Here is a 27705-nt window from a genome sequence, read left to right on the forward strand (position 1 = left end):
GCAATCTCGTCTCCACCTCCACCGCAATCCCAAAATCACTTCTTCTGCATGAGATTGGAAATGTGCTTTACTTCTAATGGTATAGTAATAACTTCCCAGCTTCTGCGGCTGATTACAGTCCTCATTCTCTCCCCTGTGGCAAAAGCATCCGGTGGCGTGAAGGTTTTTTTTTTCCCTGATGTATACGTCTTTCATTTCTGCCGACGTGTTTGTCAGCGTTAAGATAAGCAATAAACCTTTTACTGCACAGCATCAGAGAGATGACAGCGCGTTGATGGCTACTGCGGAGCGCCATGATGCCTCTAATGGCCGAGCGGCACAAATGAAAACAAGCTCCGTGCTAGTCTGGAGCTTTAGCCAATGGTGCAATCCAACTACACAGTCTGTGCGATAAATGCCATTAATGGACACACTGCCTGAGAAGACACACACGTTCAGTCTTCATGCTGCAATGTGCACCTTGAAGAACATGCAGGTACTTTGATAGGACAATAGCACACCTATTTCCACCATATGCTACTTATTCCACTTTACTCTGCTGAAATAACATAGGACTTGTTGTTTCTACATGCAATGCTTCTACTACTTGTAAATTGTCGTTGCCATTTACAGACACATTAACCCCTTCAGTACCAGATTTCTTTCCGGTTCCCTGTTTTCTTCAAACCTGAAAGTCACAACGCCGCGATGCTGAAAAGCCGCCAGACACCTTGGTAGCTAATGATCGCAGCGGTCTGAGATTTGCCTGTCGTTCCTTTTCACCCCTGGTGGGAGTCAGCAAATGTTGGACAGCTAATTCAACTTGTACAGCCTCCATCACTGGCAGCCGCTTGGCTCAGGACTAAGCCTGCCAATCATCAGATCAATTTTAACCCTTTTAAATCCGAGCCCCGACAAAGACTTCTCTTTTAGTGTGAATTTGATTGCTTTTTCATTCCTGTTTACTCAGTTTGTCGGTGAATACTTTGGCTGTGGTTTTGCAGTAACACCTACAGTTGGCCATTACATGTGCCCACGGAGGAGGATACAATGTCACAATTAAACCTTTCTCTTGAGCTCTCATCTCAAACTCACTACATGTGCGATCTCACAGAGTGAAAACGTCCAGACAACCCTGGTTCAGATTGTGACCACTGAATGGAATGTATCCAACAAAACGTAACCACAGCTTTATGTCACAGAATCTATGTGGCTACACGAATCCCAATAGTTATGAGACGTGTGAGGATCTCAGTTTGACACAATCACCCACCTGCTTCCACCGCCTTCACTGTGATATTGTGCCAGCCTGCAGTCTCGCGGTCCAGGATCTTGCCCAGAGTGATGGCGCCTGAGTCAGGATCGATGTGGAAGATCATTTCCTGGTCTGTGGTTCGATCAATGGTGAACCTTTAACAGCAGACAATAAGAAAGAGTGAGTGACAGAGAAGCAGAGAGAGACACAGAGCCTCCAATAACTCAAGGATTCCAATTCACACTCCTTTAATTAAGGCCTGTGAATGCTGGCTGCTTTAACAAGACTGTGGTAAAAAAAAATATTTTGGACTTCATTTAAAAACAAGGGAAAAAGTAATTACATGTTAAATCCTGTTGATTTCCCCCAAATTGGAGGCTGCCATAAAGCAACTCTTAGCTCATTCAGATTCAGAGAACAAACAGAACATTTTCACTGAGTAACACCCAAAACCGAGCTTCACTTCCTTGGGGTGCTTGGTGCTCCCAGAAGGTTGGTGAGTCGACGAAAATCTGCTGAAAATATTCTTTGCTCACAGGCTCACTCTTGCCCACACAAACCATCATGAAATATCACGGCCATTATTTGCTTTTAATACAACAATTCAAACCGAGACACAAGTCAGCTTTCTCTCGGGTTTCACTAGGATGACACAACGTGGAAAGAAAGCATTCGTTTAGCACGGAGAAGATCATTTAAATACTATATCCATCTCCGGCACAGCAGTGTGTTGCTTTCAGGTACTGTTACTGTGATTGTGACAATGTAGAAATAAGAAAGCGATACCAACAACGTCGGAGATGTTATAATACAACAATGGCATGCAATTTGGTGAGATAATGTGTCAATGCAGCCCTGAACGTGCCGTGCAAACAGAGCAGGTTCTCATTCTGGTGTCGTTCAATCTTAATTCTTGCTCCCCAGACACATTACAGGACATTTTGTATGAGGTTATGTGACTAGCAGATGATACGTGTCTCTGACGAATTATTAGTCTTAACACAGCATTTATGTGTCTTTGGCCAAAACTAAGCATGAACTAGAAGCACAAAAGAAGTCATAGAAAGACTATAATTGTTTTTGTCTCTCGGTACCACCCACAAAGGCCCATAGTGATTATGATTTTAAAAGATGCAACACTACGGACAATTTTTCACTTTCCATTTTAATTTTCTGGCTGGTGACTTAACAATACCTCAATAATCATTCCACCGTTACTGTAGCTTTGTTTAAACTAAAATGTATCTTGACAACCTAGCTTTCTTGGCCAGATCTTCATGCATCTGTATTTTATGCATTCTTGCATAAAATTACTAAACCTGATCACTTGGGATGCACAACGGTGCTGATTCAAAAGAGGCTGTGTGAACGCCAGAGGCATTGATGGGCAGTTCAGGCTAGGAGCTCGCTAACTTTGCCCAGTGGGTGGCTCCTGGCCAACCTCTCTCCATCCTATTCACCGACTCACCCACTCACACACACACACACACACACACACACACACACACACACACACACACACACACACACACACACACACACACACACACACACACACACACACACACACACACACACACACAGCCTTTCAGCTCCAGGCTGCCAAGACACTGGTGAACGACAGCGCTGCCAATGTGTTGTACTTTATTACACCTGGAACTCTGGGCCTCATGCATTTTTAATAGAGGTAATTTGCACAGGCCCTGTGTGTGTTGGTGTATACTGTGTCTGTGAGACTGCCTCAGCCGTTCTCTGCATTCCCTCCTTACGTGGCAATCGTTCATCTGAGGACATACAAACCTCAGATCTCAGCAGAAGATTACTAGATAGCGTTTTATCTTTCACAAAGATCTGAGGGAGAAAAAGATGTACACCACAGATTCACCCCTTACTAGTTGCATCTTTTCTTGCTGTCTGACTCACCGTTCAACCCATTCTCAACAGGAAATTGTTTATTTTGTTGGAGAACATACAGTCTGTGAAAGGTTAAGCTCAGGTGAGCATAACTCCAACCTAAGTTTGAAATGCAAATTGCCGTACCTGACAGGCATATTCTTCACATCTGGATCTCTGGCGGTTACGATGCCAACCAGTGCACCAACTCTGGCATCCTCCTGCACCTCCATGATCGAGCCGTCTTCTGGTTGAAAGATGGGTGGCTCGTCTTCGTCTGACACGCTGACTCGCACGATGGTCTGGTCACTGAAGGAACCCAGGTCAACAAAACGAGGGTCAACGTGCTTGTTTACGGCCTCCACCACCACGTTGTGTGTGCGCTTGCTCTCAAAGTCCAGGGGCTGAGGGAGAGACAAGTTTTCCAAATGAGGGTATCTGTTTAAAAGACATCTACACAACCGCTTCTTTTTCAAAGAATTACATCGCGAAAACTAAGGGGCGACAGCTGCAGATGTAGCTACAACCCAACGCTGTCCTGAATGTTTCAGCGATGGCTGATACATACAGTATGTACAACATCGAGCACAGACTTAATAAGTATACGACTCTCTTTTGTTGGCATTGGTTGTTTCTTTTTGATTATGTTGCAGCAGCACTGAACCACCAGGTTATCAAAACCCCTACCTCTGCTGGCCTGCTGCTTCTTTGACAGCCTGCTGACACGGCTGCTGGGAACGAACAGTGTTAACTTTGCCAATGGAACTTTTAGTCAAACGTTAGCCAACAGAGACGCACTGACTTTACTCCTGGAGTCTGCAAGAGACACCTGAGAATTCCAGTGTGTGTGAGACAAGAGGGCTGGAATCCTTCAAAAATGAATGAAAAGAAGCAAGCAGTGCCAAGAAGTGTTGAGTAGCTGACAACTGTTCAAGTATTTATGGAATCTAATAATACACTTACACAATATTTGATGATATTAATTAGTTGTGTATATTGTGTGCAAAGGCTTGTGATCATATTCTTTAAAGGGCTTTTTTTCCGCTGCTAAGGTAACATTCCAGACTCGTTTAACACCCAAACAGAAGCAGCAGAGCCTTTTTTAATGAACCATACCTTCTTAATAGAGACAACTGCTTCCTGTGTCTCTACATCAGTCGTGACTTTGAAGAGTTCCCCTCCTTCTTTGATCAGATAGCTCATGTCTGTGTTCTCTCCCATGTCCACATCGGAAGCAATCACACGGCCCACTGGGGTCCCCACGGCTGCCCCCTCTGACACAGAAAACTGGTACATCTCTGGGATATAGAGAAAGTTTGTGGACAGGCAGGGAGAGTCAGCAAAGCAGTGGAGAGATAAAGGGACACAAAACAAGGGTAGGGGGTGTTATAAAATGACACCTGAGAGGAAGTAGAGGGGCAGAGAGAATGATAATAAGAAAAGAAGAAGGAAAATAGCAGAGGAAGAAGGATGAGCGGGGGATAGAGGGAGAGGATGGATAGATAGCCCTAGGTGGAAAAAGAGAGGAAGTGAGGATATTACGAGGTGAGAACCAGAAGGGGAGCTTCTAGTTCTCACCACCTAATATCCTCACTTCCTATCCATTCCCATCTTCCTTTAGGACACAAGGGCCAAACAGATGAGGATAGATAGGAGGCAAAAAAGGGAAGGGGGTAACATAAAAAAGTGAAGATGACAATTGATGCGGAAAGTGATGGATAACAGGAAAGGAGAGAGGGTAGGAATGATAATGAAAGGGTAGCAAACATAAAGGTCTCAAGGTAGCTGGCGTCAGTGCACTTATTGTGTTTGCATGAAAGGAGCGTCCAAAGGTTCCATCTTGAAGGACGATCTGGACGCTCAACAACATGAATACATCAGAGGACCTTGTTAGAATGAACTGTACTGATCAATGCGCCTTCTACAAGCTGACTGGTAGGAGTGCATATGTAATGTATGTATGTATGTATGTATCCAGTATCTTCAAACTGTGTGTTCACTAAACCCAGTGTATAAACATTTATTCATACATCTTCCTTGTGCAACAAACTTGCTGCACAGAATAAAGCTCTTCCTCTTTCTTTTGCATTATTTATCAAATGATGACGACGCCAAGACAGCTGTGTCACATCTGGTTCACTAGTGCTAATTAGTTGTCATGAACATTCAAGTGCTGTCACAAAATCTGAAGCTATTTATTATTTGTTGTAACAGAACGGTGAGCGAAAATCCTGGATCTCATAACTTCTGAAGCCGCCAGAGTTTATTTTAACATGTTGAAAAGATGTTTCAAAATGTGTTCGTTCAACAGCAGCCTTTACATTTAGATCGTCTTTGTGTGCATCTTTATGAAGCTGCTTCCCGAACTCTCTCTGTACCCCAAAGCATACAGTACAGGGATGCTGTAATCCAACGGGGCTTATCTCTCGCCCTGAGTAAACATGATTACTGAGATGAAAAGGGGATTTAAAAAGATATAGGGAAAGGTGTGTGGGGACATATCAAATACAATAAACTAAACTGTCAGGTGGTATTCCCCAAGCTGTGACAAAAGTAACAGTGCTATTTACAAAAATAGACTATGGCATAGAGAAGTGGGTGAAATGTTTGTAAATAAACCAAATCTTACTGTAAGGATAAGTGCCTATTGGGTAAATTTGTGTTGAAAAGGGGGAGACTTAAAGGGGATATACGTTGAGTGCACTTGCTTTGTATTGGGTAACGTGTACTTCTGGTCATACATCACGCCAGACAAAAAAAAAATCTTTCAGTTGTATAGTGTATAAAGGCCATCGAATTCATCCACAGACTGTATATTTGGCACTACAGGATCATACATAACATAATAATGACAGTAAAATCGAACCCATTGATCGTGTCCTCTATGGAGCCTAATGAATGATAAGATGCCCAGTGGAAAGCATCAGTTCTCCACATGTGATGGACTTCTTTGTTATGTACTGAGTGTTGGACTGGGCCATAAATTTAAGGGAGGAGATTTTATTTTTTCTCTGACAGCATGCAGGACACTCAGCAGGTTGCTGATGCCTCCATTGCTTATTGGTGTCAGTGGCCCACAGGAAGAAAACTATATTGTCTGTCTTTTATCACCTTTTTAGTGTTTCACTGTCTCGCTTTTCACTGAGCTCATTATTTTTCCTTCTGTCTTAAATCTCACTTCTGTCTTTTACACTCTCAGTCATTACAGACTCCTTTCTCCCTGTCACTTCCTTCCTATCCTCTCCTGTGTCTAACCCTCTCTGTCTTTGCTTAAGCAAGGGAATGTGCGGCTGAGACACTCACTCTGAGGGAAGCGCGGCGGGTTGTCATTAACGTCTGTGATCACTATGGTCACTGTGGTGGAGCCGGAGAGGCCGCCCATTTGTCCTGCCATGTCAGTTGCCTTGACGACCAATTCATAACGATCCTGCGTCTCCCGGTCCAAATCCGCCACCGCTGTCATGATGAGGCCTAATGATTGAGAAATGCAAGAGATGGAGAAGGGAGTGAGAAAGAGAGCGGGAGTAGGAGTAGAAAGTGAGGCCAGTAGAAAGGTTACCTTTGTGTTTAGCACTTAGGCGATAACCAACTACATTTTCAGTCTCAGTATGAATATCATCCTCAGCTAAGCACTGTATTATGGAGGCAGAGCATTCCATTTCACCTTCTCAAACAGGCTGGATGGAACAGATTTGCGTCTCTGCACATATGCCATTATAGCTTAGCTGTATTAAAATGAATAATATATAGAGGCAGAGTAAAGCCATGCCTCAGCCACACGGAACGGGGTTATACCGCTTCCATGGTGGGAGTCGTTTCCAAACTGCAAGCAGGGTAAGCGAAGAAACCACTACAGGGTCAGAGAGAGACGACTGAAGGACAGAGAGCAGTCCGCGATGGCTTCATTTACTTTAGGTTGCACATCCTGCTGAGAATTTAACAGAATTAGTCATCGGTTCACTACGAATCTCAATGTTCTAATTCTCCTGCATGTTATTTTACAGTATTTCTAACCATTGCATTTATTGTGATTTGTTCACCATGACAAAAAGCGATGACAGGTCAGGCTTTAATGACCAGCTGCAGACAGCATACAGGATACATTAGCTGCAGACAGCATGGAAACATTCATGAAAAGAAGTCACCAGGTGCTTTGTTCCTTTATGTTTTCTGTCCCACTCCGTCTGTCTCACAAGGTTGCACCAAGTTCTTCTTGGTTCAAAAGAGACACTGTATTTGCTCATCCAGTTGCGGTCAGTAGCTGGTTTATTGTGTACAAAAAATATAATTCCACTTTCCCCTCTGGGTTTTCCACATCAGGATCCTGCCATGCATTTCCTGGGTCTGGTACACTGTTTCACTCCTTGCAGGTTTGCATTGGTGCAGGGTACACAACTCACTGACTCCCGTCACAGTTAGCTCCACTTAGCTCCAGGCAACGTTGTATGAGCAGCCAAAATACAATCCATGCTGTACTGGCATTAAGGGAGGAGACAGATGACAAGCTCCTCTGTCATCCACCAAAGGCTACACGGGTGATGCATCTATCTTAGAAAAGCTGAACCCTGCAACTGTCACAGCACCCAGTCACTGTTACAGGTTTGATTAGACTACATGTAGCAAAGTCCACATGGTTTTTACTCCAATGACTAAACTTGGGTGAGCAATTATGAATAGGTTTTGGGAATCATTTTGTCTAGAAAAAGCAAAACACAACATTTACTTATATGTAATAATAATAAGACAAACCTGTAGTTAGTTTGAAAAGTCTTTGTTGTCACAGCAACTGTAAAAAGTTGCTTTACATTATAAAACTGTAGTACAGGTAAGACCTGATATGAGGTCATGAAATGTATGGGATCTTAATTGCAATAACCATGGGAACAATGAAGTGAACTTAACTGATCAAACTGATCTCTATCTCTTGGAACTGATTGCTTGACCTTGAACTGTATATTGTAATGTACTACAATAACAACTTGGTCCATGCCTATTATTCAAATAATACTGCCCCCAATTAATGCAAGCAGCTCTGACTTTAATAGATGCTTCCTTAAGTCACTGATTGTAATTATTCTACTTGAAGAATCCCTTCAGTGTAATGATTAAGTACATTTCAAATCTACACAAGCTGCTGACGTTGGATTCGTAATTTGTAAAAAAATGTTACAAAAGCAATTACTAAAATCTGTTGTATGAATGTGTACAGAAGTACATATTGTGGTTTGATCTTTTGTGTTATTTTATATGAATTAATAATCAAAATAAAAACATTTATTTATGAACATAAGCTTAGCAAAAATGTTCTCATTGGAAAACCATTACCATCACGCCTTTGACTTGGGCATTCAAAACACCTTCAAACTACTCCAGCAGGGATGAAATGTAAAAAAAACAGACTTGGTATTGAGTTTGCTGTCAGGGCGAGTGAGAGTGATATTAATGAGGCAGATTTCTCAGCTGTTCTGTCTCCTCCTCCTTGTCACCTCCTGACTCGCACCTATTAAGCTGGCCCATCCACCTACAAACTGAAGAAAGGGGGTAGGAGGAATGCAGGTCGTGAGACAGGCGTTGGAACAAACTTCCCAGTCTCCGAGCTAGCCCCACCAAGGCAAAGCCATTTATCATCCAGGCACCCAGGCTGTACCAAATCAAAGTGGTGGAGACCAAAAAAAGAATCATTAAAACTTTAGTGCTTTTCCCAGAGGGGGCATTAAAAGGCAACACCAATGCTGAGCTACTCCCAGAAGACTTGGTGTTATGCCTTATAAACCCCAGACTGGTAGGGAAGCAAGGAATTCAACCGTATAGGGAGATTCTCTCTAGAGGGAATCTGCCTCTGGTGGCAGTGAGAGCATAAGCAACTTATTAACTGTCTCAATAATTCAATAATAAATAAGAATCATATTCATCTTCATATTAATTAGGGTGAATCAAAGTAGAACTCTTTTTTTCAGAATACAAAGCGGAGCAATAGCGTGTGTAAAGCAACCATACAACAGTAGTACAATACAACTATGCAGTAAGTCAACATAGCAAGCAAAGGCGAAGCTGGATACAAGGCTGAAAATCAAGCTTGTGAAAAAAGACTAAGTGAAATAGTTTAGCACAGCCAAACAGAAGAAATAAAAAAACATAGCAATACGTTGTGTATGTGGGTAGATTCCTCTAGACAGACACATTTTTGTTGTTGCCTACTTGTCTTGGCTAACAGCTACATGTTTTAACTTCTTGACTCACAAGGGCAAATGATAGCACTACCCATGGTCTTGAACCAAAGTACTGATGCTTGGTATGTACTTGCTGAAATCAGCGAGAAGTTGTTGGCTGTAACTTTATGAAGTTAGTGGTCAATTGATTCGATGTTGCTGGTCATAGAATTTGATTGATATGGGATTTCTGGTCTCTGAGCTTTAGATTGCTTATGGTAAAAAAAGAAGTAGAGGAAATCCTATAAAAAAACGAGGTTGCTGTAAGTGCTACTAAACTGGCAATGCTCCTCAATCTTACCAGTGTGTCTGTCTACAGAGAAAAACTTCTCTCCTTCCAGCACGCCGTACACCACTCTGGCACTGCTGCCGTACGCGGGGTCGTCAGCATCAGATGCAGTGACCTTCATCACAGATGTTCCTGTTGAAAATGTGTTAGAAAAGAGAAAAGCTTATTAGCTGCACTGCAAGAGAAGCTTTAGACAGAAAATTGTGAAATGTAAGGTAGAAAAGGACACAACTTGTATGTTTCAAAAGCCACTTAGCTTTGTGAGGCCCCTTTGAGAGTCAAACCTGTAGAATTGAGGTCACCTTGAGCTGTCTCAGTGGCTGGTTCACAACTTGACATATAGAGCATCTCAGTAGTTGAATGCCAAAGTTAAGGTTCCATTAAATGGACGAATAGTTCAAATAGGTCATAAATAGTTATTCCAATGTCTCTGTATGTGTCTGCTTGCACAGGTACATGCACTCACATGGACTTGTCTGTAATTCTACGTGGGAGGGGCAGGTTAATGTGTTTGGGTTCCATCTCAGCAGTAACCCTTTTCAGCTCTATATACATAATTTTCTGGACACATTTTTTTATGTTTTAAATTACCTGCGTTCACAGACTCTTTGATTCTAAGCTGTGCTCAGAGATAAAAAGGAACACGAAGTCATGAAGTCAACATCGCTGCCGTCAAAGACATGAGAGAGAACTCATGTAGTCTACTACAGTTATTCCTGATTAGTGGCACTTATGCAGAGTACTTATTACCACATCATGCCTTAAAATGCATATTTGTGGAGCAACAGTGTTTTAGAAATTATACTGCACTTAATGTATTATGCATTTGTCAAGAGCAAAGACATACAACAAGCCTCTGGTAGCACAAACAGTACCACTTAGTCACACGTTTTAGTTTAAGCTCCACCTAAAGCCTATGAAGCTGAAAGGTTATAGAAACAAACCCACAGGCTCGTATTGTCTCTTTCCATAAATAATTACAATTACACAAAAAAAATGGGGGAAAATATGGGGAAAAAATTAGCTTCCTGGGAAGCGTATGTCCTCAAGGACGAGGAGTCCGTCTTTGTCTCCGTCCCCCCCTGGCCAGTGCTATGGGTAATTACTGACAGCTGGTGTTGTCCACCAAAGGTCACCGCTGTAGCCTTTCTCAGAGCCCTGTCATGCTACTGTCCAACCACATAATGGCCGTATGCTAATGATGCTAATTAGCAGGAAGTGTCAGACCGCTGTTTGTTTCCTGTCATCTAAAGGAGGTCCCGGGGGGGGGCGAGAGCGGGTGGGACAGGCCAGTAGATTATCATTAAAGCCACCAGGCCATTACGACAGACAGCTCAGATCACTATCCTGTTGCTGTCACCAGTAACACCCTTTGGTCTCTCTTTAATGCATACACGTAGGAAGTCTGGCTGGTTAGGATGCTAAGGCTGGATATCACTAATGCATGATACACTGACCCCAGTCTATAGGCTAGTGAAGCTGATAAGTAAAGAGTGTTTTGCAGCTCAAAAGCAAAGGATGTAAATTTAGCACAATAAAAACAATGAAACTTACAAGCAATTTCTCCATTCACATTTGTTAGTAGCCATGTCAGCTTCAGTAGATTTGACGCCTAAAGGCGAAATTATACTTCATAATGGTCGCAGACGTGACAGTAGAGGACAAAACTCTGATGACCACTGAGTGTACAACATTTTGGTGTCTGCTGGCTGAGCACAGTCCTCACATGGCCATGGAAAGCTGCACCTGAGCATTTATTTGAAAGCTAACAGGACGATCTCACATACACATACACACACACACCTAACATGCCTGTGTTTGGACTATGGGAGCCTCCCATGCTGCAAGGACTTGTCCCACAGGGAACCTCTCTTTATGCCATTATGGAATCCTCCCGCTTGGAGAGGACCACCAGAGCATGGGGAGGAAACAAAATGTGTCCTGGTGCTTAATAAGGCCAAAGAGCAGCACTGTGTGGACACAGCTGACCGACATCGCCACTTTTAAGCTTTTTTTCTGACTTTTCTACTTCTCACTTCTGCCCGCACACAGTTCAATCCTCTCCCAAATCTTTCAGATGAATAGTCGGAGCTTTCAGTTGTGGGCTCATCTGCACAAATATGATGGTGCGCGGCCATCAACTGAAGTTCAACTGAATGAGTTTGTATGTTAGTTATTTTATAGACTGGGAACCAGTCCAAGGTGATTTCCGCCTCTCACTCGAAGAAACCTGGGACAGGCCCCAGAGCCACCTCATAACCCTGCACAGGATTAGCAATGCAGAGAACCACAGATGACTATTTTGGCTTCCGCTATTCCACAACTAGAAATAAAGTGTATGTTCTGAGCAATGGGCTTTCGGAGCAAATGATGTTTGTTTTCTGGATAGCGGGCTGTTGGGCTGATGGGCTTTTTCAGACTATTGGCGTGTCGTAATAACCTGCTGTCGCACCTATGACTCCGAGCTAGCGGGAGAGTGAGATACCATTCTTTATCATATTGAAAACATATTGCTATGTAGAGGCTAGCTGCTTTCATTACTGGCAAGTGGCGGGAGTTTGTTACTTCTGCCTGCCCAGTTGGTCCTACTACTGTGGATGCAACCGAGCCATTTCCATCCATGGGATTATTCCCTTATCTTAATTTTCCCCAGGTAACAATCAGCTTGATGCTCAGCTGTTTCTGGGTACTGGCCGGCAGTGACTTCACATGGCGTGGAAGAACTATATAAATGCAAATCCTACTTTATTGTGTTTATATCAAAAAGAGCAGGGAGGTTTGGCTCTTGAGTTCTTATTAAAGCTCTGGCTTGCGTCAGTGTGCTCAGGGGGGAGAAGTTATTACTTATCTGTTGGCGTGGTTGGCGTCTCACTTAGGCAGATTCTGCCATTGATGGTCTAGTAGAAGTTCAATAAAAATTATTGATTTTCTGAAATTGTTATGTAAGGCATATAACAGTAATAAAAATATTTTATGCATAATACGAAGATGTTCCAGACATTCATTATTTAAAAAGTTTTGTTTTCCTTACTGACTAATCTTCAATCACAATCACTTCAAACATTACAATATCCATCTCTGTCTCATTTTATCACAGCATTATTGCAGTCTTTTTAAAGTGGTGAAATACAGCCGGCAGAAAGTAAGAGCAATGTGCAATATCAGTTGAAGGATAATGTAAATAATGTTGTGAGGAAAACTAATCCCGGGATGGAATAGAGTAAAGAGGAGGTTGTTTTGGGGCGTAGGGGATAAGGTGTATGGTGGATGACGATGGCTATATAGTTAGATTTATGCATGAGTTTGGTTTAATGGTATCAACACAGGCTGTTGGAATGGCTTCCCACACCATCTCAGCACCCTGGGAGAGACGGTTCAATTACAGTGAGGGGAGCTAGAGGAGTGCGGCACGTGTGAGACACTAGACTGACAGCTATTTAAGAGGCAGCCTCGTAAAAGAGATTTGTGCCTATCTGAGACGGTGCCGCGCTGGCTCTCGCCTCAGCGGAGGGGTCTAACGGCTGCGGCAGCGAGGCTCTTTCCCTGCCCCGACCCACCTTAATCTGCAGGACTGAGTGCCCCCCGCCTGCATTATGGATCATTTAGTAAAGCCATAAAAGCTGAGATGTTTTCACATGAAAAGTTATTTCTTCACTACTTCCACTGTGATTCATTCTTCTCTCGTCCACATAAATGCCCCGAGAGAGAGAGAGAGGAGGGGAAAGAGTGAGGCAAAGAACGGAGAGAATAAAGTATGGGGGGAAAATCTGCCATGACATAAAAGCCAATGGCCTGCTTACACTGATCTTCAACGAGATGTCTGCCAGAATTTAGGAAATATTTTTCATCTCCTGCGACCGAGATGATAAATCCCGCCTTTGTTAGCCTTTCAACTTGTGTCTTTTAATAGATTGGATCATTATTCGTTTTGTAGACAATATTGTGGACCAGGTGATATGTCTTCTTAAATGCTAATCCTCTCTTTAGTTTCAGGGGAAAACACAACAATTCTACAATAAACAGTAAGGACCACAGCAACCTAAGGAGCTTTAACAATGTGATTGAAATCTCCCCTGTATACTGTATTGTCTTTATGCCAGCCATCCGCAGGCATTCAGACTGCAATAGTTAATTTCACCATTGCATTTCTCCAATACTGCTGCTGGTGTCACATTCAGTACATCTTCCATACATTTTCACACACTGAATTCATAAGTTCACTCTCTCTCTCAGTCTCTCCGCACCCTCCCCCACACACCACACACGCACCGGAATCTGCCGTAATCGATGATGTCGAGCACCGTGGCTGAACGCATCATAGCGAAGGTTACTGGTCACCCACATGAAAATGGCTACCAGGGGGGATATTGATTGGAAGTTGCTCCTGCCTTGTCACATTTTTCTCTGCTGTGATCCCACTGCCCCAAATGTCTCATCTGTTGTTAGCATGACAGACCCGGGCTGTCCTAATGGTGACTGCGGCAATTTGCAGCATCCTGGGCAATCTCTCTACACCACAGCAACAGAGCTGCTGATTATTACTTTAACCCCCAAGTGGAGTTCTCACAATTCCTCTCAAGTGGAGGGAGGCATATGTCTCTGTACCGCTAGAGTAGGGTCACCATATAAAATCAGATAGAGAGGGTGAGAAATGAGAAAGACCGGTCAAGAGGAGGGCAAGGAGGGGAAAACGGGTTTGCGGCCTTTTTCTTTTCACTGCTGTACCTCTTCTCTTTGAGCTCTGCACCTGATTATTCAGCTATTCCATGTGTCAATCACCACACATAGTTGGAAATATTAGTGATTTTCCGATCAAATCCTAAGTCAATGTTGTAATTTTGTTCAAAGTGCTGGATCAAGCAGTGGGAGGTCTCGTCTGTCTCTGGGCCCCGCTTCATGTAATTTGAAAACCTGCCTGTCAGCTACATGGCCATTGCAGGTTCTTTACAAATTCGATTCCTGCACAAAATGTCTTAGTTGTGAGGAACCGCAGCATGCTTGATAATTGCAATCAATACCTTTTCCATTCATATACATTAAATAAGTGATCCATTGATCCATTGATGAAGAAGAACAGCAACAATGAAGCTAAAGTGCTGCTGCATTTCAGGATATCACGCTTAGAAGTATAGCTGGACTGGCAGAAAATCTCTAAAGCTGCCACAATTTGATTATTACTTGAAAGTTCAGGATATTGATCAGTTTAAAACACATATTTCAGTCATTCCACAATCTATATCTGCAATATAACTTCAAATGTTAGGTATGTCTTCGATGGAAAGTGCAGAATAACTGCCGCTTTGAATCCAACATTGGGCTCATTTCAGCTCAGTCGATTGTTGTTGTATTTTTTAATCCTCCACTACATTAGTTTTTCTCATTAGTGGATTCTACCGGCCAGTTTAAAGTCTCTTAGCGGACCGTTTTTTTCCCCTGCTTGTTGTTTATTTGTCAATCAGTGTTACCCGGGGTTACGAAGCAACGGCACTCTAGTCTTGGCCTGCCACATCTCTGCCAATCAAGAGCCCTGTGGTCGTCTCTAATGGACCCATATAAATCACAGAATTCCTCCTGTTTTGAATCCATCATCAGAGGGTGTTTACTCCCAGCGTCCCCGTCCTTGCAGTCACCTGACCTTCGTCGAACAAGGTTCAAACTTGTCATAGTGTGAGACTAAAAAACAGAATAACAGAAATGTTTGTGATATCAGTATTCCATAGACAAGGGGAGTAAACTCGGGGTCTCACTGCTAAAGCTTTCAATCATCTCTCTGTATGTTTGTATCTAATAGCACAATCTTTCCAATATCTCACTGTCTAGAGGGTGATGAGCTTTATCACATATTGTAGATAAGAGTGAACCAGTTTGATGGGTTTTGTTTGCAGTTGTTTTGCCTGAAAGGTATCTGAACAGTATAGCTGGTCAAAACCAAAGACAACAGAGATGAATACATTTGAAATATGAATTAGGCTTTTCAAAAACATATCCACAGTACCCTCAGTCTGATTTAGCAGCTCCACAAATATCTTATTGACGGACAAAAAGTCCAAACTCACATCTGTCTGAGATCTGAGGGGAGGAAAGAAAACGTACATTTTCCCCTTTTCTATTAAATTCTATTTGCAAACATATTTACAGGAAATAACTGGATACATATGAAACTGGATGTTAATGTATCCATCTAGCTCTATGGTAGTCCTGCATACTCTATATAACACATGTTCTTTTCAGCACTGTGAGTCTTTCAGCCTTGAGTGCACCAAAAGCAGATCTCACCTGTTGCATCTCTAATTCAAGACCGTCAAAGCCATTTACTTAATGTATCCAACCAGAGGAGAAAGTGTTTATGCATTAATTGAACATAATGTGAACTCTGAATATTACTGAGACATTTTGGACCAGACCGCTTTTTGCTGAAGATGAGTCAGATGTGCTTGTGAAAGGGAAAGAAAGACCTTTAACAGGAGAACATTAGCCTTTTAACACTGAAGGTTATTTACATTAATGCAGTAATAGCTTTTACTTGGAAAATAAAGGGGCCGGTGAGCCATACAGAGGGAGATGATGACCTGTTGGACTTTAAGTGAGCGGCGATTAGTCAAACAGGCCTTCAATGTGTAACATTTTATCTTACAACACAATAGATCTTTACTTCCTTCAAGCCATTACTGGTTTTCAAACAAGAGCCCTCCGGCCCTTTTCGCTTCCAAGGTTAATGAGGACTAAATCCTTATACCAACCAAAGTAATATTTATAGGGTTCTTTGTTTGGGTATAATTGTTGCTGACATTGCTGAGCAATTACTGCTGTTCATGGCTAGCTCAGGTTGTTTCATTATGATCCAAGGTTACAGAAGGGGAAACAATGATTTCACTGTTTCATACGGGTTAGCACGTATACCGTACTATAGAAACATGCTGTATACTACACAGAGGGAAGAGAAAACAAAGGACACATGCATAGACAGTCTCAAGCTCACCCCAGTGGGCAGTTTTTAATCAAAGAAAGAAATGAAAGACCCATGTCGGCTACCAGAGTTTGACCATGGGACTTTGTGCGATTGAGCAACAGGGCTACTTGAAACACAACATCTTTGCCAAATAGAGGCCCTATGCTTTGTTGAGTTAATAATAACAATCACCAACTGGAACGCTATAGTGAAATGAATCAAGATCCATTTGAACAAATCACCTCTCACACAGAAAATTGTATTTTGTCCATCAAGAGCATTTACAAAAACACTCTCCTATAAGTATTAACATGCTTTCATTCTTCATGGAAGCTCTGTACCTCCAGGTCACACTGCAATCTCACATTGTTCCAAATGTTAAGAGATATTCTGCACTTCATTGAACTGCAACCTGCATTTTACTGAGTCATTTATTTCAGGAGATTAATTACAGGAGACATTCTGAGCAAAAGTTATAAACCTGTTACATAACAACTGTATTTATATTATAACAAAAGATATGAAATTTATAAATTAAAAGTTATTCTGTAATGCCAGAAATCTGAGTTGTGTCTCCAAAGGGAACGATCCCCTCATGGTCCAACACATCGGTACAAACCCACCACAGAATGTTTGGCTTCAGAGAAAAATGCATTCTACTCTTTCACGGTTGCTATATTGTGACTCAGAGGATGAAGTAACTGTTGTTCCTGAATGACTCCATCCATGTTTTCTTCCCTACCCCTGACATAAAAACACGCACCACCAACGTTCAATCCCCCTTACCCTGCAAATTTGATTTAAGAATGCAATTTCATTAGCTGCACATTTATCCTGCAGACCACACAGTACAGAGGCTCGCAGTCTTCATCATCGTCGTCTTTACCACTCCTATTTCATTTGCCCTCGCCTAGAGTTAACCCACCCTGAAAACCACACTGACAAGGAATGATATTTAAAAACAAATGTTATTCAGGGTATTTGATGCTGAGCAGACAGATGGACAGACAGCCCAGATCTCTGCAACAAGGCTGTGTAGCGATGACAAAGACATGCAGACAGGGTGATAAGTAAAAATGAATATTCCTCTGGAAGCTGACTCCTGATTACTTTCTTACTGTTATGGCCTGACATTTTCCAAGGCATTGGCTGCATGGTCGGCTATAAAACAGCAATGTACATGTACCAACGCGGTGGGAAATGCTTGCTACCTGTTTCCATTACAACAGATTATGCAACCCTGCTTCAGTTCACATAGTGCTACAATTTTCTACCCTGAGTCTGGCTATACTCATTATGCATCTCCATGACACTGATTTGATGTGTTCCAGATGGTGTTATGACAGTAATCTACAAAGACAATTGAATAAATTGTGCTTAGATTAGATTCGGCATATACCTAAAACCACCAACCCGGTTTGTCAGACTGATCCACCAATCTGACAAAAACCTCTCAACATATATCCTCTGTTTTATTTTAGTTCTGTTCTTATCCTCTGAGGCTGGTGTGACTCCTGATCAGCGGATGAAGGTTGGATGAATCCTCCTCACCTGTCCACATCACTCAGACTAGACACCCGGCCTGCTGTAGCACATATATACATGGACATTTTTTTTCCATGGACCGATCTGTTCAGAGTTCTTGTGCAATCACTCGGGCTCAGTATAAACAGGTAAACGCATTCAGAAGAAACTACCAGCTTTAATATGTGCACTGATTTGCAAGTGGAGTGTGGGTGAATTTGGCAAGCTGGTGAATACCTTAAACTCCGCCCCCTCTCGTTTCAATACTAAATAAAAATAGAATGAATTATACATTATTATAGCAATGCGTATGTATTCTATTATATGATATTACAGTATGTTATGTATCTGAATGTTGAATGCTATTTTCAGAAGGTCATATTTAATTGCTGCAGTCTAGACGAGGCTGCTAGAAACGGCTGGAACTACAGAAAGAAAAGTCACTTTGCACAGAAATTGACATGAAAGCACAAGGTGCCTAAAGGTAACTCTTTGAGGTGCCGTTATCGAGTGTAGTATAGTTTTTTTTTGTGCTTGTGTGTGTGTTTCAGTTTTACTTTCAGTGTTTTTGCCTGCTAAATTGAGATGTACTGAACAATCTCCAGATTTATTGTGGCACCCAAACAGGCAGACACATTACTATATGCAATGTTGACGGCCAGAATGATCTGATCAAGAACAGTAAAAGCAGTATTTTCCTTCAGGGCTTATGTGGTCACGAATAAAGTAAATAAGTGACTTTTTGAGTGTGTGTTCCAGTCCTAACCAGCAGTCCTGCAGCATACAGGCAGTGGGCGGCAAATGTGCAAACCAGGAGTGACAGGCTGGTGCGTCTAGCTCCTCCATGTTTTTTACTTTGGCTCTTCAGTTTGTCACTGAGCTTATGACCTTATCACTGACATGGCAAAAAAAAAAAATGCTGCCTTAGCTAATGTTCAACAGGAGGAGAGTAAAGACACGGGGACTGACGACGAGATCGCCTGACTAAGCACTTGCTGTTCGCTCATTAGTGCTGGAGCGCCACGCTGATGTTTAAACTATGAACTGCAGGCTCATTTAAGAGCGTACATGTGACTGAGGTGGGACGGGGTCGAACAAGGGGGAGCAGCCAAAGAGGAGGGGTCACCATCATTAACGTTACATTAACTAGCATGAACCAAGCCAGGTTTATGGGACTCTACCCTCTCTCTCTCTCTTTTCAAAACGAAATGACTCGCTCCCCTACAGGCTTTGCATCTTTTTTACTTAAACTCTGCATTGTGTAAAATCTCTGTCTCTACCCTTCTCTGTCACCACACACCCCCCCCCCCCCCCACACACACACATTCAGTATTTAAAAGCACTGTAGGCAGAAATGGCCATGTTGTGGATCATGCTGAGGAAGCAGGAATTAATTCCAATCAGACTTCAACACTGAACAGCCATTCCATTTTGCACCTACTCCCAAACCACACACACACACACACACACACACACACACACACACACACTTTTGTTTATAAAAACTCAGGTGTGGGTTAGGGTTAGACAACAATAGGACGCAAATGATGCCCTGACACTTATCTTGAGCTGCTTAACTATTGTTTATAGAAATAATTATGTTCGTCAAGAATAAAAGCATTGGAACATCAAAGCCTTCATCAAAATGTGCTCCCCTGGTCACCATCTCACCCCTTTAAGAGCATCTCTCTCTCTGCTGCCTCTCTTTCTCCATTATGCTCCCTTCATCATTTCACTGGTAACAGTATGTCAGAGTGCCACGCTCATCTGAGAGAAATGCAATTCAAGTATCTTAGTTTTCTTTCTTTGCCCACCTTCCTCTTCCTTCATCCTCTTCATCTACCATTTCAGCTCAAACACAATCCACACAGGGATCCTTCAGACACTATATCTCTTCATTCTCATCCACATCTATTTTCATCCAGCATCTACTTTCAGCTCTTTCCTATTTCCATGTCCACAATGGAGGAGAACTTGAGCATATTGCTCTCTTTTGCACTTTCTCCCTTCCCCCTGAGACCAGGACAAAGTATCATGTTATAAACCCCACGCATGCTCATAGATGGAGATGTAATACTGTATAAGTGGTTTCGCGGTACTGTATCCAGAGCTCATGGCCTGAAACATCTCCCCTGTTGGACTGCACTTTCACTCTCTACATTTCCAGCCTTACCTATGGGTGAAAGCTCCGCCACACTGCCGATGTACGGTCCCTCCAAAAACTTGGGTTCGCTGTCGTTGATGTCCTGGACCTTGATGACAAACTCGGACTCCGGTTCCAGCGGATCATTGGAGAGCCGGTTCCTGGCCTGGGCCCTCAGCGTGTAGAAAGCCTTCTCCTCACGGTCCAATCTCTCCGTGGCGTGGATGTCTCCCGTCAGCTCGTCGATGATGAAGATGGAACCTGCTCCTTCTCCAGATATAGTGTATTTGATGTTGCCTTCCCCCTCATCAGAGTCTGTGTGAATCTGTAAATACATGGAGTAAGTTAACTTCAAGTGATATTATTTTGTGGGAATACATTTTTCCTGTCTAGTTTGAGTTATTGATTGATTGCCAATTGCTGTCACCACCCACATGCGAATGAGAGGAAATCAGAGCAATTCTTCAACATATCACCTTATCTATTACGCCAGCAGCAATTGCATTTCAAGGCTTCTTCTGAGCTCTCTATCGCAGCCATCACCGTTGTAGTGAAAAAGACACTATAGCTGGAGCGATGATTTACACCTTTCATGCACAGAGTGCCCTTCACAGGATGTGACGCCCAAATTAGGAGCCCAAAGTCATTTCAAAGATTGTTAAAGGTGGAGACATAGAGGTGCCTCGGCTGAAAAGTGAACTTAAAAGGGCCCTTATAAATCAGAGCTATAGTTCTCCCCTAATGTGATTAGAAGACATTCCAGAGGCAGCAATAGGAGCAGAATCGGTCCCCCTTCTCAACCTCCCCTTTGGCTCTTTAGTGAGCGCTACCACCCCCCCTATCGCTCTCGCTATCGCTCTCTCTCCGTCTCTCCATCTCGCTCTCTCTCTTCTTGCTCACCTTCTATCTGAAATTATAATTCAAATCTGTCTATGCACTGTAACTGTGGTTCAATCTACTGAGCAAAGCAGGGGAGAGGGGAAATCGCCCCAGCCTCCCTAGTTAATATTTTATAAAGGCTTAATTAAATACAGGCTTCTATCACCCTCACGGGGGTTTTCATTAAGTATTTGTCGTAAAACCTCCGAATAATGCAAGCCTGCGCCCTGATATTGCCTTCCCTTATACGTCCCGTACCCATTTTTATCTCTCTGTTTTCAGCCTTTTCTCTCAATTTTGAATCCTCCTGCAGACAAATACACGAACAATTGGAGAAAATATAGCAGCACATACTTTGACAATATCAATATTTCAGTTATAATAAAAGAAGTTGCATTGGTCCAAACTGAGAGAGCTATCTCATAAAAGTCTGCATACTCATTGTGCCAGTGGATATTTCTCCCTCGCTCTCTCTTCCAAATTAGATTCTGGTGACAAAAATCTATGTAGAATGTGTCATCCTGTGTTACTTCAATTGTTCAAATGCCGCCAGTATGCATGCGCTTCCCCTCTTAACGTGTGCACAGCCAGACACACATATGCCTACTTACTGGGCCGTCCTCGTACAGATATGGAACGTTCAAAAATATACACAGTGAGTTCATCTTCCTGCTGGGATGAATCCATTTCTCTTTCCTCAGGATGGATATTCTCATCCGTCTGTCAACTTAAATCCCCAGTGGAGTGATTCATGTTGGCAGCTTGAAACACACACACAAGCGCAAACACACACACACACATTGCATTTAGCTAAGTTGTTCTTTGCACACGAAAGGTCAAACCATGGGTGTGACTCACTTGGCTGAAAATAGACGGTAGGAGTGCAAACATGACCTTAATGATTTTTAAACAAAAATGTATTTATTTCCAGTTTAAGAATGAACATTTATTAGTCAAAGGCTGAATAAAGAAATACAACCTTGTCCGTCTCAGTGATTCAGAACAACATTTCCACTGGCCTGTTCTGTTATTTTCTAAAACTTGGACCGTATGTAGAAAAACACGTGGCAGTCGTTTTGCAAATTTGGTACGAAATTGTTCACATATCTGTTGCGGCACGGCACTAATTAGATAAGAGCCCGGGGCGGGACGAGGTGATTATTAGTGAGAGGAATGCAAGATAAGCAGGTGAAGCCGGGATGGAATTTAATAATGATTCCAATCGCATCGGCTCCTCTCATGTCCTTTTAAAAAGAGCCAGATAGCAATCGCGGCAAAGTTCAGGCCGCAGCTTTGAGTCGCACTGTTGATCTCACGCATCACAGAGCCCTAGTGCCCATTGTTTGAATCCTTTGCTGCTCCTAATGATGTCACTTCATTAACTTGGATTTTTGCGTTGAATAGGTAATTGCTGTGCTCTGCAGAAACCACAGAGGGCTGCTGCACCTCTTTACCCAGATCGTGGCAAAGTGGCGTAAGATGTGAATAATTAGGAAAATGGCCCCATGCTGTTTGATCTGTGGGTACATTTTGCACCACGTGTTCCTGGATTCAGACAGTGCGGATACACACATCCACACATCACTCCTGCTGTTGTACGCTAAAAATTACGCCATTGGCTAGAAGGAAAGTAACTCTTACTGTATTTCTCTGCGCATTCAGAAGCGATTCTGAGAGAGGAATAGGTCAAGATCGTCTACAAAACTTTACACTTGAAAGGGTTTTGTAAAGCATAAATGCTCGGTGAGAGTTCAGACCAGGCAGAATCTCTCAGGGTCATCTCATGCAAAACTTGTAAGCACAGAGCATTGAGACTGAGTATACGCTGATCTTGGCTTTGACTTACAGCCAGGAGACACACACATTTTAAAATCTACACATAGACAAGATAATATACGCAATGCTCATCAGGGGTGTTTGGGCTACACTGAATGTATAAAGACTATTTTTCTTAGCTTTTAGGAGGATTTAGTGGCTAGCTGTGCGTTTGCTTTAGTAATCTGCAGTGCCTTGGGAGATTTAGGTGGAAGCCTGTGGGTGTCTCATAGGAAAGCGAGGCTGTTGACAACCTGTCGGCTTCACCTTTGGGTCACAACAAAGTGTCCGACTGTAACTGAAGGAGAATGACATATGAGTCACACGCAGTCATGATGTTTGTGTTTGTTGGTTTTTTGTCGTCAGGAGGCCGCTGGTTTAAGTGCGTACAGTAGTCATACGTTACAGCACAAACTCTGACTGAATATATATCATTTAAAGCCCAGTGGCGTATGATTGAAAGTCAGCGGGAGGGAGAAAGTCCATTTAAAAACCTGTATATGAGACAGAATAGTGGGATAATGGAATAACAAGGCATTGCTGGACTGGAATGTTCAGCTTTCAAGTGAAGATAAGCAGAATGTGAGATACACGGAAGCTGCGGATTCACTGTGTTTCAAAGCAGAAGCAAATTGGCTGTCTTATATTAAAGTCTGTGTAATCAGGACTACGCCTGCCACGTTTCACTGTAAGCTTGTCAAGCTCTCCGATCTTAACAGCTTCAAAGTGTTAACAAGGTGACTGTATCAGAGGCGGCATAGGTGGAGACAGACGACGGGGAAGGAAGGGTACCAGGCCACGGGAGTGGGTGACAGAGACGAGGGGGAATGACAGCCAGGCGGCGGCGGAAGAAAGTGAAAGAAATCAGTGAGAAGACAAGGATAAGATAAGTGTGTGAGGGTACAGATCCTCAAACAGAGGGAAGATAGAGGAGTAAATAAAACAGGCATGAGAAAGAAACCTAGGTAATGTAAGATGATAACATTATTCATGACCGAGCAGAGTTACACAAAACTGTCGTCCTCGCTGGAGGAAATGAGATTCCCCGAGACGGCGTGTATAACAGCCCTACACTTCCTGAGTCTTCTTTTATCCCATCTGAAGCCACTTTGTTCCTCTTTGATGGCGGTTTTGTGATGTTAGAACAGCAGAGATCTGACTAATTACAGCTTGGCCGATTCTGAAGGGAAAGTACTGCTCAAGCAGACAGAACGCTGCATGTGTGTGTGTGGGTGTATGTGTCTGTGTCAGCGTGTGTGTGTGTGTGTGTCTGGTTGTCAGAACCACCTGTTTAGATATCGCATGGAACTGAAGAATCTGTTGCGACTGAGGATGTACTTTCATACAAAACCGCAAACACGTACACAAAGACTGAATCTGATGGTGAATGTAAAGCGTCACTTTCATATTTATATACGTTTACAGTACTTACTAGTGGAGCAGAGAGAGGGCCGACGCATTTGTAGGTTTGTTGAAATTTTGTAGAGTCCCTGAGATGGTGCATGAAGCGGATAAATGTAGGAATATATGCGGGAAGATGAAGAAACATGCTGCTGTGTGTGTGTGTGTGTGTGTGTGTGTGTGTGTGTGTGTGTGTAGCACTAACGATTCCTCTCTGTGGGCTTCCTCCCCTCATTTCACCGAGGAAATACAAAACAGATTGAAACTACAGAACAGTTTGTTCACAATTCATTTTTTACGACTGACAAAATTTGAAAATATAACGAAAATAAGCTCAGGAAGACCAATCTCCTTTAAAAAAAGAAGTCATAATTCTGTTTAAAGGAATTGCATCGATCATATGCTAAATAAACCAACTTCATGCACGTACACAGTATGTAACATCCCACAGAATCATATGGGAGATTATCAGAATGTGTTGATTGTATAGACAGATACATAAATACTGTACTTCTGTGTGTTGGTGCTGGAGTGTGTGTTGATGGCTGTGTGGGTTTGGAGGTTACTATGTTCTCCTCACGTTGCTTGGTTTTCCTCCCAATAAGAGGTCAAACTCAGAAATGTGTGTAGCTTCTTTCGCACTATAGCCATGACATTGCACTTTCAGAACAGCTGAAGAATTTTGCACTGAATGCATTTGTATTACAATGCAAAAAGGTAAAGAGCAAAATTCCTGCATCTCTCTCTCTCTCTCCCTCTCTATATCTCCCCCCCCCCTCTCTCTCTCAACTAATCACAATGTTATAATCATCTTTTTTAGCTCAGCGTGTATTTCTTACAAAATTACATTCCCTTTGTATTTCCCTCTTTGTATTACAACACATACTGAATCTAAAAAGACGATCGCATTAAAATTACAGCCGTTGTCCAGAACCTTCCTTAAATGAAGGCGCTGCACAAAGACGGTGGTTTATTATCTTGTCAGTTACCATTTCTTAAACTGTATTTCATTGGCAGAGTGTGTGTGTGTGAGTGTGTGTGCTGTGACGGTGTGAGACTGAGCGAGCTTGGCGTGTATGCTGACTTAGGGAAAGTAATGTGGAAAAAAAAAAGAGCTGGATGCAGCAGTGGCATGCTATTTGGCTTTAATCCTCTATCGCATAAATTACAGAGTTGATACTAAAATCCAGCCTGGCCCATGTGTGTTTGGCTGCATTATACAGTACGGGTGTGAGGGTGTGAGTGTGTGAGTGTGAGAGAGAGACACACACGACCTCCTGCACCATTACTTCTGTAGCAAGGATCACGCCTGCCTGTAACCTCCTCACAAGTGCAATAAGTGTGTATAATTTTATGAATAAAAACATCTCTCTTCTTCTTCTCTCTCTCTCTCTTTCTTTGATCAGTTCACCGCCCTCCCTGGCACGCTGTCTGCTGATGAATCACAAGCAAATGCATGAATCCCCCCCCCAGCCCTCGCCCTCCTATCTCCATCCTTTCCTTTCCTTCCCTTCCTCATGTATCAATCATCCAGCCCGTCTCTGCCTCCGTCTTCCTCTGTCTCTCTCTCTTGTCCGTCTCTCTCTTTCTGTTTTAGTAGACCGATCATCCTGCCTTCTGGCTTTAATGCCTGGTCTTGCATTTTCCCAGAGGACCTACGGCGCAATGGCAGATAGATAATGGCCAGGAGACAAATCTAACAGCCAGTCATGCTGCAGAGAATATCGCCATTACCTCGCTACGATAGCGAGATCAATGGGATTCTAAGTTTTAGCTGGTTAACTGCCACGTTTTAAACAATTACGAACAGGGGCAGCACATTGTTGGAACGGTTGACTCATCAGTGGATCTTGTGTTCTGTGTGTGTTCTGTATCAATTTTACAGCTTTTCATATCGCATTATACTAAAAGCAATTAAATGGTACCGGCTGTCCGCTCTCATCAGGGCAGCTAGGTTCATTTGACAAGCAACCGACGAATACGACGCGAAAGAGAGGAAGGGAGACGGAAGAATAGATGCTGAAACAATAATCACAGACACGCAGATCACACACACACTTTGTCTGATGGCACAGCGGGGCAGAATGAAACAAAAACCCCAAACAGCTCTCACTTCAGGAATGACTAAACTAATGAGAGATGACCAGAGTGAGTCTTTTGAAAACGGTGTTCTATCAGTGTGAGTCCATTGTTTGTGCTTATTTGTGCTTGGAAGCGGCCCCGCCTACACCTGTGGAGCCACTCAGGTGACGCTTTGTTTAGATAAATCTGGCACAATATTTAAATCAATTTCCGCCATTTCTTCTACGCTGCCATCTGCTTACATCTCTTAGCAAACAAGGGCACACAGCAGGTTGGGTGTTTAGTGGAGAGGCGCACACACACACACACACACACACACACACACACACACACACACACACACACACACACACACACACACACACACACAACCCTCTTCAAAACTCATTTTAATGAGTGTGGCTTTGTTCACTTTGGTTTGGTTATTCATTAAATTAAGAACACATTTGAATGTACAACAATTTCATTTCAACTAAACCAATAAATGTGTAAATGGTTGGATTAATTGGTCATTTGTTACCAACATAACATCCACTACGTGTTCAGACTTTTGTCTTTCAGCTGATTAAAATCCTGTAACAGCCGTAAAACAGGCAGTGTGTGAGCCTCTTTCTTCTGTCTTCTCTAAAGTGGTAAAAGCAACAACTGAAAGGTGACGGTGATTCAGATTTCTCGAAGCTTCTCAGTCCTTTTTCAAGTTGACAGAATTGCTGAATACTCTTACTGAAGGAATACTGTTGCTAAAAAGCCAAATCAATTGAAGAAGCCACTTTACTGGACATAACTGTCCTTAGAAACAGGACACAAAGTTTCTCCAGGTATATTGAGAAGAAAGAAGAAGGTCTTACCTTTCCTACATACAGTGGTTCCGTGCCCGTGTACTCCTCCACCACAAAGAACTGGTTCCAGACCCATCCTCTCTTCACCCGTTCCAGTCCCATGGGCTCTTGTTCCTGCCTGCTCACTCCAGAGGCTGAACCACTAGTCCTTGAAGCCTCACACCAGCCCAAACTACAGCAGCTGAGAAGTCCCAAAGCTGTGATCACTGTCCAAGCTCCTGCTGTCCGAGGAGCCATTTTGATGAAAATAAAAAAAAGAATAAAGAATTTGCCCTGATTCTACATGTAACGTAAGGCGTCAAATAGAGGCAGTCTCAATATAATGATTTGATATGAAATACAAGGATCCCCACAGATCCACTTGAAGCTTAAAAAGTCTGTTTGAGGAGAAGTTAATCCATAAGAAGCGTGATGTTTATGTGTTGAATAGAGATCAGATCACGAGCTT

The 27705-nt window shown here is 42.8% G+C and overlaps 1 protein-coding gene across 1 annotated transcript in view; it reads right to left on the reverse strand.

The window, feature by feature from the left end:
* cdh22 (cadherin 22) overlaps positions 1-27494 on the reverse strand; it is a 53497-nt gene extending 26003 nt beyond the window's left edge. Inside the window, exons 1-7 of the mRNA XM_076141102.1 lie at positions 27267-27494; positions 20272-20566; positions 9638-9757; positions 6431-6598; positions 4244-4425; positions 3275-3531; positions 1253-1389 (exon numbers count right to left, since the gene is read on the reverse strand). Of these exons, the coding sequence (XP_075997217.1) occupies positions 1253-1389; positions 3275-3531; positions 4244-4425; positions 6431-6598; positions 9638-9757; positions 20272-20566; positions 27267-27494 (1387 nt within the window). The remainder of the gene's footprint in view (positions 1-1252; positions 1390-3274; positions 3532-4243; positions 4426-6430; positions 6599-9637; positions 9758-20271; positions 20567-27266) is intronic.
* Between the last annotated feature and the right edge of the window lie 211 nt (positions 27495-27705).

The sequence above is a fragment of the Genypterus blacodes genome, unplaced genomic scaffold (genome assembly GCF_046128005.1).
Source record: "Genypterus blacodes isolate CSIRO-AG114 ecotype Tasmania unplaced genomic scaffold, CSIRO-AGI_Gbla_v1 ptg000017l_1, whole genome shotgun sequence".
In the NCBI taxonomy this organism is placed as follows: Eukaryota; Metazoa; Chordata; class Actinopteri; order Ophidiiformes; family Ophidiidae; genus Genypterus; species Genypterus blacodes.